Source organism: Aphelocoma coerulescens (assembly GCF_041296385.1).
Source record: "Aphelocoma coerulescens isolate FSJ_1873_10779 chromosome Z unlocalized genomic scaffold, UR_Acoe_1.0 ChrZ, whole genome shotgun sequence".
NCBI classification, from domain to species: Eukaryota; Metazoa; Chordata; class Aves; order Passeriformes; family Corvidae; genus Aphelocoma; species Aphelocoma coerulescens.
This window is the reverse complement of record NW_027184085.1, coordinates 41,262,544-41,279,308: the sequence shown is the minus strand read 5'-3', so window position 1 is coordinate 41,279,308 and position 16,765 is coordinate 41,262,544. Positions and strand designations below refer to the sequence as shown.

General features: G+C 37.7%; 1 protein-coding gene across 1 annotated transcript in view; it reads left to right on the top strand.

Annotated features, from left to right (window-relative positions):
- The first annotated feature begins 12,010 nt into the window (after nucleotides 1-12,010).
- Nucleotides 12,011-16,765, top strand: part of SHC3 (SHC adaptor protein 3) — a 51,647-nt gene continuing 46,892 nt past the window's right edge. The window contains exon 1 of the mRNA XM_069001225.1: nucleotides 12,011-12,550. Coding sequence (XP_068857326.1) covers nucleotides 12,011-12,550 — 540 coding nt within the window. The remainder of the gene's footprint in view (nucleotides 12,551-16,765) is intronic.

Genomic DNA, 16,765 nt, shown 5'->3' with positions numbered 1-16,765 from the left:
TTTTGAGTGTTAGCATGAGAGATACTAGATGAGGTAACCATAGTGAAAACAAGTGTGCTAAAGTATGATGGTGTGCCAAGGTACTGTCAAGTGTCTCTTTTAAGCATTGATAACAGGTTTATTCCACTCTGCATGAAGACACGGGTGACAGGCAGGTTGGCATACTTTGTAAGATAGATTAAGGGCATTATGAACAGCCTTAAGATTTCAGAGAAAGGAAAATGGGATCTAAAATTTCAAACTTTTATTGGAAAGTCATTAATGATTCTATGATTCTTACTTGCAAATGCAAGCACTGCTCTGTGGCATATACAAAATCTTTTTGCTCCAGTAAAATGACACCAAACCAACTCCTGCTAACCATGTTGATTATATTGCCAGTGTCTTGACATTTATCTATGAAGTTCTGTGATACTGGTAATACCTCAGATAATATGGAAAGCATGTTTATTAAAAGCGTTAGACTTCAAGAAATACAGGCTAATACTGTGGTGCCTCTCTCTCTGGAGACATAGGTATAATTTCACCTTTTTCTCTTCCTGCTTATTCCATGAGTGTGTTGTTACTTAACATCTTCCAAACCTCCCCTTCTTTGTAGTTTTTGGCTGAATTTGGTCAGTGGTTTCATTAACTGTCAATCTAATGATGATATGCAGATAGAGGGTTCTGAGCAAGGAATGGAAAACAGGCTAAAGGGTCATGTACCTCATAGTCACTGTGTATATGTAAAGGATGCTTTTATGGTAGATGCTTTTTATGGTAGGAACTAATTTTAATTTTCTTTGGCCAAAGTTCTATTAAAACCAAAAAATTAATGATAGTTTAGAAAATCAATAGCTTTCCCAAAAAGGCACTTAACAACCCTTAAAAAGTATTTTCATTTGGTGAAGTTCAGTTACATCTCTAGTGATGCCAAATTAATATTCTGCTGGTTTAACCCAGTGCTTATTTATTAATAGGATTATAGGCATCTACTGTTCTGGGAAGTTTCAAATTTTTTTTGTCTTGAAGTAAAAATTAACTGATAAAAAGGAAAACTTGAAACAGCCTCTTTATTTTTGACTATCTATATACAAAAATTTACCTGGTTTTTTTTTTTCAGTCATCCTTTTGATCTATTTGCGGTTTTGTAACTACAATATGTTTTTCTGGGCATAATTACAGAAAGACCAACCATATAATCCTACCTACACTGCTCATATGTCATGTTTCTGCATCACCTTTCCTGGCAGTATATATCCCTTCTTTTCCTTAAGTGATGGAGAGAGAATTTCTGCTGCAAAGGACACCCCCAAGGCTGAGCAAGATGGTTTATGTACTGATGATATTTTATAGACTGCTTTCTTTCATGAACACAAAAAGCCGAAGGAGCAATAGATATTGGGTTGCTGGTCAGTACTCTGTGCTTCTGAACAGATGACACACTCAGGCATGACATTGCTGCCCTCTTAAACTGTGGTCTTATATTTTGATGGCCCACACTCACTTCTTGCTGCCATAACATGGTGTTGCGGTTTAACCCCAGCCAGCCACCAGGCACTACACAGAAGTGCTCACTCCCCCAGAAGTGGGATCAAGGAGAATTGGAAGGGCAAAAGGTAGGAAACTTGTGGATTGGGATACACACAGTTAAATAGGGTTTGCACACAAGCAAAGCAAAACAAGGAATTAATTCAGTGCTTCCCATGGGCAGGCGGTGTTCAGCCATTTCCAGCAAAGCAGGGCCCTATTACATTTAATGGTTACTTGGGAAGACAGACACCATCACTCCAAGCATCTCCCCTTTTCCCTTCTCCTCTCCCATTTTATATTCTGAGCATGATGTCATAGTCTGGAATATCCCTTGGTCAGTTAGGGTCACCTGTCCTGGCTGTGTCTCCTCCCAACCTCTCCTGCACCCCCAGTCTCCTCACGAGCATGGCAGTGTGAAAAGCAGAAAAGGCCTTGGCTCTGTGTAAGCCCTGCTCAGCAACAACAAAAACATCTTTGTATTATGAGCCCTGTGTTCAGCACAAATCCAAAACACAGACCCATACTAGGCATTGTGGTGAAAATTAACTCTACCCCAGCCAAAACCAGCACATGTGGCCTTGCTGGAACTTTTAAGTTTTTCATTCTCCTTATTCCATCTCGTGAGTGTGATTTGCTGCCTGGGAGGTGATGAAGCAGCCTGTAGATGCTAATGCTCTAGAGAGAATTAATGTGCTCTGTAGAAAGAAAGAGCTCCTTCCAGCTTTGTTTGCATCTTGGACAGCAGAGGGCAGGTGTTAGTTTTGTGTGACTGAAAGCTTGTGTGGAATGGTTGTGTGTAGACATTTCCATCTGCATGCTAGAAAGGGTTAGAAAGATGTAATATAGAGCAGTTAAATACAGGTTATGCTTTTTTGTGTATGTAGGAAGTGTTTTTCTAGCAGAATATTCTTTTGCTCTTTCTTAAAAAAAATGAACTATTGTTTTGGCCAAAAAATGTAAACACAAAATTAAAATGCTATTGGCAAGGTAAGAAAGAGTGTCAGTCCAGGAACATTACCATCTACCTATGCATCACTATACTGAAGCCTCCCAATATCCTCCTGTTCTCTCATTTGACTCTCATCATAGTGGTCTGTATATGTAATACGACACAGACATGTATAAATATTCTGAAACAAAATTTTATATAGTAGACTTACTCTTGCCTTAACTGTTGAGTTTTTCATTTAATTTCACTTAAGGATTTTGTTGCTGCGTGCAGTCCTCATGCTTGTAGCTAAACAACAGATTTCTTCCAGTTTAGATATTTCAATCAAGCATATGTTGGTCAGGTGCTGTTCAAAAGCAGGCTTAATATTTGCACACTGTTAGGTGCAAAGTTGTGGTTTTATTGGTAAAGCTTCTTGCATTTGGGTAGAGGAGCAGCTTTACTAGAACAAGGAATCACTGTTACTGTCTTGGTAGTCCTCGACAGATAAAGTTCTGCTAGTCATTAAAATAAAGTCTTAGTTTAAGGGCAATTGCAGTTCACAGTGGTCAGTAAGAACTGTTAAAACAGACACGTAACAGGTTGCTTCAGTGGCACATGATAATTTCATAACAGTATGGATCCTTACCCTTTCATATCCTAGTCAAAGTGAATAATAACAGCAGACAATCAACATCTATGCAATGCTAACATGTTGACTGTAATGATAGTGTTCAGTCAGTCTCAGATGTGCCGTCGTTTAAACTTGAACTAACTGGAGACAACAGCACTACTGTTGCCACTGGGTAATAAGGCTGATGGTTTTCAGTGCACTCGGTAGGATTTTTCCTTCTGCTTTTCTAATTGCCCTAGCACGCCTTCTCAGGCCATGTGGTGGTTTCAGCATCCCTTTTTCCTTTCTCTCATCTGGAAATGTGAGCTGGGGTCTGTGTCTCAGTGGCATTTCTCTTCTACATCTTCATCCTGGCACCAGTACTTTATTGAAACCCAATTCAAACTGAGCACTGGGCAGTTCTAGGGTTGGGCTGTTGATGCATGATTTCTCCACAGACCCTCATAGCTGACCATTTTTCCCCATTCTGGTATCTCCTCTGACCTGGATACCCATCAGTTACCTGTGCTTGACCAGTGGGCTTTGGTTTCTGCATGTCTTTTCAAGCACTTGACATGTTTTTGCTCCAGCCTTTCTTCTGTACATCCTTTGCTATGTGTCTTTGCTGTTACTGAAATCTGGTCCTAGTGCATATTCCTAAGGTTCTTTGGAGAACTGCTGACCCTCAGAATGCCAACAGTTTTCATGCCAACTCAGCCTTAATTGTACTGAAGCTTCTCAGGGGCTTGCCCTGCTTGAGCAAACAAAAACACATTTTCTGAATATTACAACAAAGAAATATACAAGTTGCTGTGTATGACAGTAGAGCAGTAAACACATCTTTGTCTCCATTTCTCTGCCATTCTAGACATTTTTAATCTTGGAGTCCCTTTTAGAGTTAAGGGTGCTTGCCTGCCTTCTGCTCTGGTTCAGTTCATGGAGCTTAAAACAGAATTTCCCAGTCTTCACATCTGCAGCCATTTCACTTAGTGCCTTTCCTTACATTACTAGCAATGTAATTTGTAAATTTCAATCCAGTTAAGTGAACATTTAAACAGATGTTTAAATCCTGCCATCTAGCCCTGCCTCATTATCATGTCTTTCACAGATTTGCCATCCTACTTTCCATATGTATTGTTGTCTCTAAGGTAGGCCAACTCAAATGCAAGGAAGAAAAGCAGCCCAGCTAAGAAAAGAATGAATCCTTAACACATGCAGGCATGTGGGCATACCTGCACATATACACTTGTCTGCAGATGCCTCTTTCATTTGACTGTACCCAAAAAGAAGTGAACCATCACTTCAGGTCAGATAACAAGCAGCATTAGCATAAACAGGTATGGTGATTCATATCAGCTATATGTACAAATAATGCAGAAGTAGTCCTTATTCTCAATTCACTGGGAATGAGTGCTGTGAGTGCTGCTGTGAATAACCCTCCACTGGTGCTGTTATCCACTACTGCAGAACTGCCAGAATTCTTTCAGTACTGAAGCTGATCAATAACAGCTTTGCGTGTAGCTCCATGTTTGCCAAGAAAGTATGTATCGTTTCATGACACAATTTAATGGATTCAGGGTGAAGTGGGTACAAGTGGGTATTAGACACTTGTCCTGGCCTATGCAATTCATTTCTTCTCCCTCTTCACCGTTCACGACTGTGAAGTGATTTGGGGTCTAGAACTGATCTATCGGGAAGGCACCCCCACAACCCCACAGCAGTTTTTTCTGAGCTATTCTTCAGCCAGATGCCACAGCATGCCACTTTATGGCAACGTGGCAGTCTGAACAGCTCTGCTGTCCCCAAATCTCTACACACACTGCCAGAATTTTGATCTGATGTGCAACATAAGACAAAGATGGTAATTTATACTCTCCACTGGTTTTTGGTTCTTACAGTTTTGAGGATAACCTTTTAATTAGGGGAGGGGAAACTAATGGATTTGGGGAAGTCTTTTTTAATGGATTGCTGTCTGCTCAGACAAGGTACAGTTAGCCCTTCCTGATACCAAGAGTTACAACAAAGTGAACTATGCATTTTTTCACATATCCTTTTCATTACTGCTCTTCTTGTCAGTATTTATATCCTAATAAAAGAGTAGATACTAGAGCATAAACCTTCTTATGGTGGTAAAGAATATACTGGTGTCTATACTGTATAAGTATAAATATTTTTTTCATGGTTTTAAAAACAAAATATAAACAAAGACATTTACATTTTCATAAAAGTAAGCATACTTTATGAGTGGCAAACAATCTAAGAAATCTTGTACAAAAGGTCAGATACAATTAAAATTCCCAGACTTGCATTTAGATTTGAAAATGGAGGATAAAATTTGACTCCTATTGGAATCAATAGGAAATTTGTGAAGTCAGATTTCATATACAGGGGAGTTTTTAAAAGAAACTTTACAAACCATTCTTAGGGAAAAAAGATATGAACAAAATAAAAATAAAATACTGAAAAAAACTATCAAAACCGAAAAATAGACACCTTATTACAATGTAGAAAAGAAAACTACTGCATTATTAAATGCATTTCATGAATGAGAACCAAAAAGATGCTAGGTTAACAAATGAGTAAATGACTGGCTTTCAATCTGAAGAAGACAGCAAAAAAATTTCTTGCATAATTTGTCAGTGAACTAGGTTGCTATTTGCTTTCTCCTCCAAATCACTGTTTTTTCTGATCATTTAAATTGGAAACACCTGGAGACACTTGGACATTATAACATGTATGCCCAGAAGAAGCACCATTTCCATCCGTATGAATAAATTGTGGGACCGTGTTATGGGCCTCTTATTACATTATTCACAATGCAGTACATTTTGTACACCATGCCACAGTTTGTGGACACAAAAGAAAATGTGACTGGGATGTATTTCTTAGAGAAGCAGAGTCTGTCTCTAGGGCGAAGCTCCAACTAGAGTGTGACTCTTGGTGCAGAGGGTGGAAGCTTGGGACAGAGAGAAAGAGGAAAAACTGGAGAAACACAGGATCATTTAGGGTGGAAAAGACCTGTTAGGTACAAAGGTCTGCAGTGGGTGCAGGTAGGCAGACAGACATGGCAGAGCTTTAGACTGTGTATTTTTTTAGGAAATACAGCTCTGTTACACTGCTGCTAATTCTCTAGCTTCAGTGTCTGGCTGAAAGAAAGGAATAACTTACTATAAAATTTGGGGGTTAGTAAGAGTTGATTTAGTGTTGGTTTTCAGATTTTAGTGCACTTCCCTGTCTGATCCTTCTTCACAAAAGCTCATTGTCATGTTCGGATGTGGGTATTATCTCAGATCCGTCTTTTCTCTGTACTTCTGTAGTGTATCGACTTTTAACAGTAGGCCCTTAGGAACCACTAATGGAGCAGAAGGAATTACAAGTTTCATTTTCTTCCAAATATTTCATGTCATATTTCATATGGTGAACATGTCTAAAGACAAAATTGTTTCAATATTTCCAACTAACAGAAAAAACAGCCTCCTAAACATTGTTTAGGGTCAGCTTCTGGTTCAAAATATAAACATCTGCACAAAAATTTGTAGGCATATTTGAGACCTTAATTTGCACTGATGTAATTTAAGTTGGAAGTTCATCATGAATGATTAATAATCAGTGATCTTGGATAGTAATACTTCCAAAAATATGGTTTTCTAGAGAAATAACTTGCAAAACCACAGATAATTCTCCTATTTCCTGATGCAGCCCACCCTTAGCAATAATGTTGCCACGGAAACAGCAGAACTCTGATACAGTGAAAGAAAAGGGGTGAGGATGAAAGGGAGGTGGGGGCAATTTATAACACTTTTTTTTTTTTTTTTTTTTTTTGGGTAATAAATTAACTAGAATTTGTTAGAATAGCTTTGGTTTCAGGTTGGCCTTTTTGCGGGGAGGGGATATTCCTTGGATTTTGATTGGTTGGTTGTTTTTTTGCTACGGGAAAACAGCAGCCTTTACCTACAGGCCTTCCCTTTTTTTTGTATAGGACAGTAAGCTCAGGTCAGACTCAAACACCCATTATGGAAGAAAAATCTAAGTGATGTGAGCCCAGTCTATGCTTTTATTCCTGCAAAATGTTTTGAAGTTGAGGTATATAGTCATGGCAGTGATGGGAAGTTCAGTGCCTTTCAATATTTCTGGCAGCCATGTGATGAGCCCCCCTTGAAATCACAGTAGGATGTAACTGAGTTCTGTGTGCACATAAATCAGAGAAGCAGGAATACAGAATATGATATATTAAGTGTGTACAAACAGAACAGATAAAATTGTTTAGAAATTTATTTTTTTTTAATTAAGATAGCTATGCATCTTCTTAAGAAGATTAGATCATAATGCCTTTTAGCTTATCTTGATGTTATCTTGCTTTTCTGTTTCTACATTGTCTGAGGTTGTCTCACATAAAGGAAGCTGGATTAGGCTGATTAATAAAAACATGTATAAGAGATTTCTGATATACGTCTATCTCGTGTTGTGCAAAGAATGCTGATATTTTTCCTTCTTAATTATTGACAGAAGATATGTTCCCACAGGATATTAGAAATTTTTGTACTATATAAATGCTATCTTTTTATTTGATGAATTGACCATTTGTTAATATTAAAGATTCTGCAAGAACGTTTACTAAAGCAGAGCATTAACACTTGTGTCCATCATATTACAATGTGGGGAATAGCATCCTGTTTGCTGATGACTTAATGTTACATCACAGTAACACTAATTGGTCAGGGCTTGTCATAAAGGAGAATGTCAACTATGATGGCCCTATGGCTACTTTTTTTGTGTAGTATTAAAACTCTTAGCAGCATCTATATTTACGTTTGTCTGACATATTCAGTGTGTCTTATAACTTAACTAACCCAAATTCAGTTTGGAGGGTTTTTTGGGTCCAAGGTCAAGGTCTTCTCATTTGTCTTAAATTCAGTTTAGTCTGCAAGTAACCATTGCAGAAATGAAAATGCAAATAGTTTTTCAGCAGAATTTCAATAGTTTCTAGCACTTACTTGTATAGAGTACATACTTGACCACAGTGTGTTACAGGAATAAAGGTATTTTTGCCAATTCTGATTATATGATTAATATTTCTCTGAATGTGATCACTGAAAGTCACCTTTTTTTGCATTCGGGAGAGTTTCTTACTATAGGTTGGGGAACACAGTGGTTGTATTCCCTGTGTTTCCTCTTTATGGTGGTCACATCATCCTACCTGGTTTAGCTTGTGTATTGGTAATGTCTCCTACATTCACAGCAGTTTAAAACCATTTAAACCTCAGCAAAATGTTGTTTCTCCCTCTAATCATGCCCCCAGCATAATTTCTTTTCTTGCCCTTTCCGGTTAAGAAAAATTACTAGCTTCTGAAATACAGGCTGCAGAGGTTGTTTAGATACAGAAGGAAAAATGTAGCAGCTAAGGATAAGCTCGTAAGAGCTGCTTGGAGGAAGAAAAGGAGAAACAGTGACGTGAAACAAAAACTGAATCAGGGTAAGGAGAGTATCCATGAAAGAACAGAGCTGGGAAAAAAAACAAAAACAAAAACAAAAACACAGAAAAAAAATCAAAAAGGAAGGAATGGTCTAAGATGGCAAAATTACCAGTGGTTCATAAGAAATGCGGTATTTTGTCAGAGGCAGTGTACACCCACTGACTGTGTATATATTTCTAGGATTATATATTATTTTGCACTTACTGACACTGAATTTCCACCTGCCATTTTATTACTGGGTCAACAAAGAAGTAATTGTTCCATGGCCATTTATTAATCGTGTTGTAGTGTCGGGCTCACAGCCTTGCAAAAAGAAATAAGAAGAATAGAAAAAGGCTCATTTTCAACTTGGATTCACTTTATGCATGGACTTAGAATAGGTTGCAAATAGAAGTAAGAAAGAAATAGTGCTCTGAATGTCTTGCTGTCTTGCTATGATAAATAGCAGCAACGAGCTTGTTTAAGGCAGGCGTGGTACAGTCAGTGTGCAAGCTCCAGACACAGTGTTGGAAATGCAGAAGACATTATAAATGCTCTGGCAATAGCTAGAACGAGCTAGATCCTAATTTAAATTGCAGTTTATGCCCATTACACAGTCTCCTAATTTCATTCATTATTTCCTGGAGTTCGATTTGAACCTGCTGCCTGTAGGGCAAAATTATGTACTGTTTCTAGTCCCAGGAACTATAAAAGGCAAGGTTTTAAAATGTTCAGTTCTCCCACCTTAGGGCTGGATTTGTAAAGGAGACAGTTTCCCAGTCACACACTGAAATAGGCACCGGATTGCAAGCCCTGGGTAATTCAGTGGCTTCTACTCCTCTGCAGTGTCTAATGTCAGATTTGCAGGAGAGGTCTGCATCCAGTGGATGCCGTGGAAGCATTTCTGTGTCTAGGGAAAGTTTCAAAAATTAGACCTTTTGCTGGTGCTCTGGGAAGCTTTTATCCTCTAGCTTTCCCTTTGCCTACCATCCCATGGAGTGATGATCATACTGCCTTTAAATATCTACTGTGCTAACAGGGTAAATAAGGGAGAAATAAGCATATGTAATTTTTTCTCAAGCAGGGCTTTGGGTTTGTTTTTGTGGTTATTTTTATCGGTTTTCTGGTTGATTGGGTGGGGTTTTTTTTTGGTTTTTTGTTGTGGGTTTTTTGTTTGTTTGTTTTGTTTTTGTCAGAGGTCTCTGAAGACAAACCTGTAAAATCTGTGAATCTGCGGGCGCACAGAGAGCAATCGAACATCAAACGAAATGTGCGCATTCATGTTCCTATCCTGAATATAAATGAATTGGCTGAATGAACACAGTCGGGGAGAAACCCACATCTGACTCCACGGTTTTCCTCACCGGCTGCTCCTGTGGGTACCCCAGGCATTTCTGTGGCAACACCCTGTCTTCCACAAGGGCTTCGCGACCCCCTCCAGTCTGCTTACACGCCGGCTTCATTTTCTGGTGTTGCAGCAAAAAAAGGTGCCGCCTGTGCTCGAAATGGGATCTTCCACTATTTTAGCAAGGCTTTGCTGAATGAGTCATCAAAGCCGGCTGGTATTGGCTGGGCTGGTGAGCACCCAAGGGATTGCCTGGCAGAGGCTGCGAGGCCTCACTTCATTCACAGAAATGTGGGGATGCTAGCCAGCCCTTTCATTCACACGCGCAGCATCTCATTCACATTTTGCAGTCCTGCTAGCCGCTTCTAATGAAGAGAGCCGTTCGGGAGCAGTAGGGTTTTCTGGGCAGTAGAGACACGTAAAAATAGGCTGTGGTGTGTATATTTGCTGTTGCTGTGCTAGGAGGATGACGAGAGGAATGAATGCTGTGAGGATGCTGTAGCAGGTTTGCAGTGTGGTGATGAAAGGCTGTTCTGCAGATCAGTAGAAAACTGCTTTACATTGACTAGGACATTGCTGTAATTCATCACTGTTGGGATAAGAGGTGCTGACTTAATTCAGTATGTCATGAACATACTAATTAAATACCTGTATTTGAGCCGTCTGTTTCACTGTATTTGCATTTTGTATACTGCAGCCTTTAGCCATGGGAGAAGGAAGGAATTCCATAGGATTTTTTCCTTTAAGTTGTGCTGCAGTTAGTAATTTATTAAAAAAATTACTTTGCACTATACAACTTCTCTGGTCTGAATTTGTTTATAATGCAGTGTATTGTCCTACATCCAAAAAATGTTTTGCAAAGCAGATTGATTTATAGGAAAAAGCCATATGGCTTGTGATGGGCATTGTGTATCACATTGCTGTAAACATTTTGACTTTTAAAGAAATTGCAGGGGAAATGAAATACCTGTTTTCTGCATGGTTTGCTACTTCTCCAGATCAAATGTTTGTGACTGACATTTATACTTAATAAAGGCGCTTTTTTTTATTTTTCACTGCAGGATGTCAGTTTGCTGCTACCTGGACTTTTAATATTCTTTCAGGTTTGTTTTTTTTTTTTTTTTTTTCAGTTTTTCAGAACTAAACCAAACATTCCAGTGAATTGAAGATCCTCTTCATGTTTTTCTTCGGAGTGAATATCAGTTGTGAAAGAAAAAACATCTGTTAAGCCTGTTGTTGGACATCAGAAAAATACTTTTCTTCACACATAGGTACTTATGTAATTCCTGCATTAAAATAGAATGTTCTTGTGAAGTAACAGGGGAGAATGATTTCTTTCTCTATCAAAATTTTGATATAACAGTTTCTGTGAGGGACAGCATTGACAAAAAGGCACTGTTAGGCTGATTTTGTGGAAAAAATGTATATATTCTTTAGTTCTGCTTATCTGTTCTGAAAGCCTTTAAGGTGCCTGTGTTTTGCTGCAGGGGCAGGAGAGGGGGACTATATGTATGTAAATTATTATCCAGGTATTTGCTATCTAATTGTGATTTCTTTATAGATTCACAAATATGTGAGGTGGAAGAACATTTTAGCAGAAGAATAAAGAGTGGTGTTTCATAGAGGCTATTAATTCAGTTTTAAAGGTAATTGCCTTTGGTTCTAAAAGGGTGGTGGGAGGGGATAGGAATTAAAGGTTGGGAGGAAGTATCTGTTTGAGAAGATAGGAAAAGGGAATTTGAAAATTGATTGGTGCTAGTGTGCTGTAAGTGGGTGGATGTGGGGTTTTTTTTTTCTTCTCTCTCCTTTTTTTTTGGCTACAGGAAGTGATTTGCAGTGTTCACAGCCTTTTGTTGAAAAGGGTCCTTCTCATTTGTGTGAGTCATGCTTTTGCTGAGAGCGAGTTGGCAGCTCTAAGCAGGACTGGGATCTCAGTCACAGAAAACTGTTACTTCACCCAACCTTAACAGGGAACCAAAAGAAATTTCTTAAAAATATACATTTTTTTTTTTTTGCTTTTCCTTATACTCTTTTCTTTTTTACCCTAAACTCTTGTTATCCATCCGTGTCGTTATGAATTGCCTGCTATGTTAGTACAGGCACCTCCTGCATTGGCATCAGACTTGCCAGAACATATGCAGGAAAGCAGATAGAAGGGCATGCTTCAACGTACCAAGTATAACCGCTTCAGAAATGATTCTGTGACATCTGTTGATGATCTTATTCACAATTTGCCCATGAACAGCAAGGTCTCAGCAGTTGCTACAACTTCAACTTCACCTTCGTACCTGGTCTCACCAGAGGTTCTCCGCAAGGACCAAGAAGATGGATCCAGCACCCTGTGTACCCTCATCCATAAAGTGTCCCACTTGAAACTTTCTAGTACGGGGAGCCTTTTGGGTATCAAAAACCTCTCCTCTGCAGTAAAGGAGCTTGCTGTCTCCAAATTGCAGGGAAGCTCGAGTGCTTCTAGCTCAGCAGCAGGGGCTTCAGACAACACATGTAACCTTGTCTCTGCCACTTCGTGTTCTCAGCAGGACGTGAGCAAGATGAGTATGGGGAAAAAAGCACGGTCAGAGGAAATGCACCTGGCAAGTGAAGATTGGAATCAAACTAGCAGTTTTGCCAATAAATCCTCTCGAGGATGGCTGCACTCGAGTGAGAAGATCCTGGGACCTGGTGTGACGTACATTGTGAAGGTTGGTCTGTTTTCTTCCATTCTCTGCTTTTATCAATGAAAAATTCTCTGCTGGTTTTGCTGACAGGATAGTCAGGCTGAAAGGATCTCTATTTGAATTTTTTTTTTTTTTTTGGTGCATAATACATGAAATGTAAATGCAGGAAGGCAGGGTTGGGAAGCTGTGTTAATTTGTTACATTAAAGCAAAACTGCAAATAATGTTCTACAGCTGTGTAAAAATCTTTTTCCTAAGCTAAAAGCTGATTTGATTTGGGTTTTTTAGCCTTCTTCTGAATTTAGGTTTTCAGTGTTATCTAACATACTGTATATATCTTGGATACGTAGGCTTTCAATATGTCTGGTGCAATATACAGGAGGAAAAAAAGACTTCTTGATGTGAGGAGAACTGTTAATCATGCATGAATTTTTCAGTTTGAAAAACCTCTAAGGGCAAGTGTTTTTTTAAAGTGAAATGATATTTGAAATCTTACAGCTGTAAGGCAGAGAGCACAGTTCTTATTGTGTTTCACAATTAGCAATGATGTTATGGGTAGAGCAGGAAAATGCAGCTTGTTTTACATAATGAGGATTCAGCCACCTTAAATGTTATTGCTCTTTTCAGTTCATTGATACAGCATGTTAAGAGCAGAGGGTCTTAAGTTTACAGGGTAAACTTAATGTTTCCATATGCTTTGAAAATATTTTGAAACCACCTGTTAAAGTAGAGCCTCCAAGATAAGTGTCTGTGCAATGTTTTTGCAGTTAGGTGAGAGTCTGGTTACACCATTCAGCATAGTATCCAGAAAGTGTAAAAATAACATTATTGTTCAGAATTCTTTCTCCAGTTGCCATGTTTCATTTGACAAGAGGCTTTTGGATCTTAAGTGTTAAACTGTTTTGCAGCAGGCTATTAATATTACAGGTCTATTTTTAGTGTTATCTTATTTTTGGTGTAAGAGTCACAGGTGACTTTATTTCAGGATGCTTTAAGACTGAGTGACACCCTTGTTACTTAACTCTCACTGCTTTTTCTCAAGTCTCATTATCAAAAGCAGAGTGCATATTTAACTGTTGGGGGACTAGGAAGCAGTTTTCATTTCTTTGTGTTAGTGGTGATAATAGATTTAGCAGGTGGTGGTAGATTGAGTAAGTTGGCCAATTCAGAGCTCTGTTGAAATTGTACAGTCTTTTTTACTACTCTGAAATTTACTGGAACTACAAAGGAGTCAGTGCCACCTTTCAAGCCACAAACTGCTGCTCTGTTACTCTTCAAGAAGTGTCTTGATAAAAATAACCCACTGATGCCAGACATAGTGGTGTTGAGATTCTGATGTTCTTTTGCACAGAAATACTCTGGTTAACAGAAGGTCATTTACCATTTTCACATTAGCTCAGGGGACTCAACCATTTTACTTTTTATTTTTCTTAGGATATTATAAGCCCAAAAATTACTGTGAGAATACACTGCTGCTGTTTGTTTTACCTGAAGTGATCACTATCAATCAGAACAAACACAGTATTCAATTTCTTAATCTTTTCAGTAGTTGGCCTACTATATGCTAGAGGAAGGAGGTATCTTTGAATTGAAAAGAGTATTAAAGTTATATAGAAGTGGATTAGCATTTAAAGTCATTTACCCATATCTAACAGAGATGGTAGAACAAATATTTAATTAGTGCAATTGATGTTGAGTACATGAAAGTACACTGTATATATATCAGAATTTTACAAATCAATTAAACAACTTATTTTTAGGTGTTTGTTAATAGTTTATTAGTCATTAAAATGTATGGAATCTAGGTTATTGTTTCTGTTAAAAAAATAGGAGGATTAATTTAACTTTGTGGTTTCTGGCATAAGAGTTGCAGAACAGTGCTCTAAATGTAAAAACAAAGGTTGAAAATAATACCAAAATAAGTGGTTAATGAATGAATGAAAATAAACTGGTCTTGATTAGTTCCTAATTTGCTTGCTTATTATGTATCTCAGTTTTCCTTGGCAACTGCAGCATTCATATGGATAAGAATAGAAGTGCAGTTCCCAAACCCTTAAACATTGTTTGCAACCAGGACTTTTATCCATTCAGACTATCAAATCAATACACAGATAATGCATACTGAGGGGAAACATTCTTTGGGTACCTCATGGCTATACTGACTGTCTGGGGGACTCATACCATAATTAGTACCATATGCCTTGCAGAAAATTCCATATGCCATTTGTTAAATGAGACAAAAATTAGATTTGTTGTTAACCAGCAAAGCTTTTATCTTTTTTTTTTTTTTTTTTTTTTGGTGCAAATGTGCACTGGGTTACAATTTTCTCATTAATCCACATTTAAGACAGAAAATTAGTCATGAGACAGGGTTAATTGTAACTACTGGGCAGTTTGATAACTAACATTGGAATCTTCTGAAGTAAAAGACACAAAATTCCTACGTGCAATGTATGAAAAATCTGAAACTTCACTGCTGTTCCCACATTTTCACATATTACTCATTTTTAAAATAGGCAGTGTAACTCTATGCTTAAAAAGGGTGTAGGATTATGGTAAACTGTAGCTATATTCTGATCTCCATGGTCTGCTGCAATGTAATTGTTTTCAACCATAAAAGTGCTGGCACTTTCTGCATTTTTTCCTCCCAGTGGATTTCATGTTGCATTTTTATATACTATAACATAAAAATTTTCAGAAAACTACCCCAAAAAACATTTTTGTAACAAATTAGACAATGATCATAATCATATTGGGGACATAAGGTGGTCAGGTACTATTATCTTACTTAATGCTACTGCGGGACATTTTAACAAATAATGAATTCATGAAAAAAAAAGTTTGCTGTGATGGAAGTCCTTAAAGAGCTCAGTGCTTTCCCTATAGTGGGACTGATTACTACAGGGAGAGATTATACATGTTCATGTTGTCAGAAAAACAAATACATGGAATAAAAAAAGTGTAAAAAAAACAGAGTAATGTAACAACAGTTAAATGTTGCATTGTAATCTGTTGTTTCTGGTAATGAATATCTACTGATGAGTATAATCGGGTAATGCTATAGACATTCTGGAGTTTGTTTCATTTGAATAAGAGCACAACAGTCGAGAGGCAAATGCATTTCTGTCTTCAGGTAACTCATGGCTGGATTTTGTAACAAGTGTCAATGAGTTTAAAATGAAGTTGAAAACTAAAGAAACCAAAAATACTGTCTTATTTTATATACCTCTATGAAGTGTGTCTGAAAAAGCCTGTAAGATTTAAAGCCAACATAGTAGTATAGAACTGGGTAAATCTAGTTTTAAAAATCAGATAGAAATATAGTATCTCAGAGAGAGGAAGGAAGATCTGTTTCATCCAAAAGAATCACTGCAAATCAGGCAAATAATATTTCAATTAAAAGGACAGGAAATTATTAATATTATAGCAAAATATTTCAAGAATACAATCCTAGCTGCAATTATTTCTTTAACATTTTTAACACTTTCATTCCTTGGGAGGGAATAACAGCAGTTTATATCTGATGTGGAAAACAGACATCATTGTGAAGCTGTTCAAACACATCACCAAGTAAAGGCTTCAGTTCTGCAAACATTCCTGCATGACACTGTTTACGGGAGCATTCTCATTGAAATAATTGAGGCTACCTTTGTACACTGGAAGTTAAGTGTGTGCTTAGGGATGAACTGAATGGCTGTGTCTCTTTAGTGGCTAACCCAAACTGCAAAGCACAGCCTTAAATGGAGCTAACAAAGTGGGAACTGCATCATATGTTGCCTTCCTCTAGAAGACTTCAGGACTCTTTGGAAAAATGTTTCTCTTTTTTTTTCTTTTTCCCTTTCTGTTTTAACCAAAATTGATTTACTCTCACTAAAAAAGAGAACTTCACAGCAAGACTTTTTCATATCTCTTTTTAGTTAAATTTATCTTCTTTGTAGAAAAAACTTGTGCAAATTTGTTTGGCTTTCTTTTAATCAGATTTAAATTCAGCTTTTGTCAGTCAAATTAAAGTAGTGCTGTTGGTTAATCACTGATTGTTTGGCATGGCCTGACTAAAAACATAGTAGGATTTAGTGCATGTAATTCTAATAACAAAAAAACATAGTCCCAAAGCATCCTGTTTGTAATGAGGTTTACATGTTTATGAAATGTGTTGTGTGTTTCAGTCATATGGTAATAATAGGATAGAATACTGAGTTTTTACTTCAGAGTCTGCTACCCTCAACCCGGGTACCCAAAC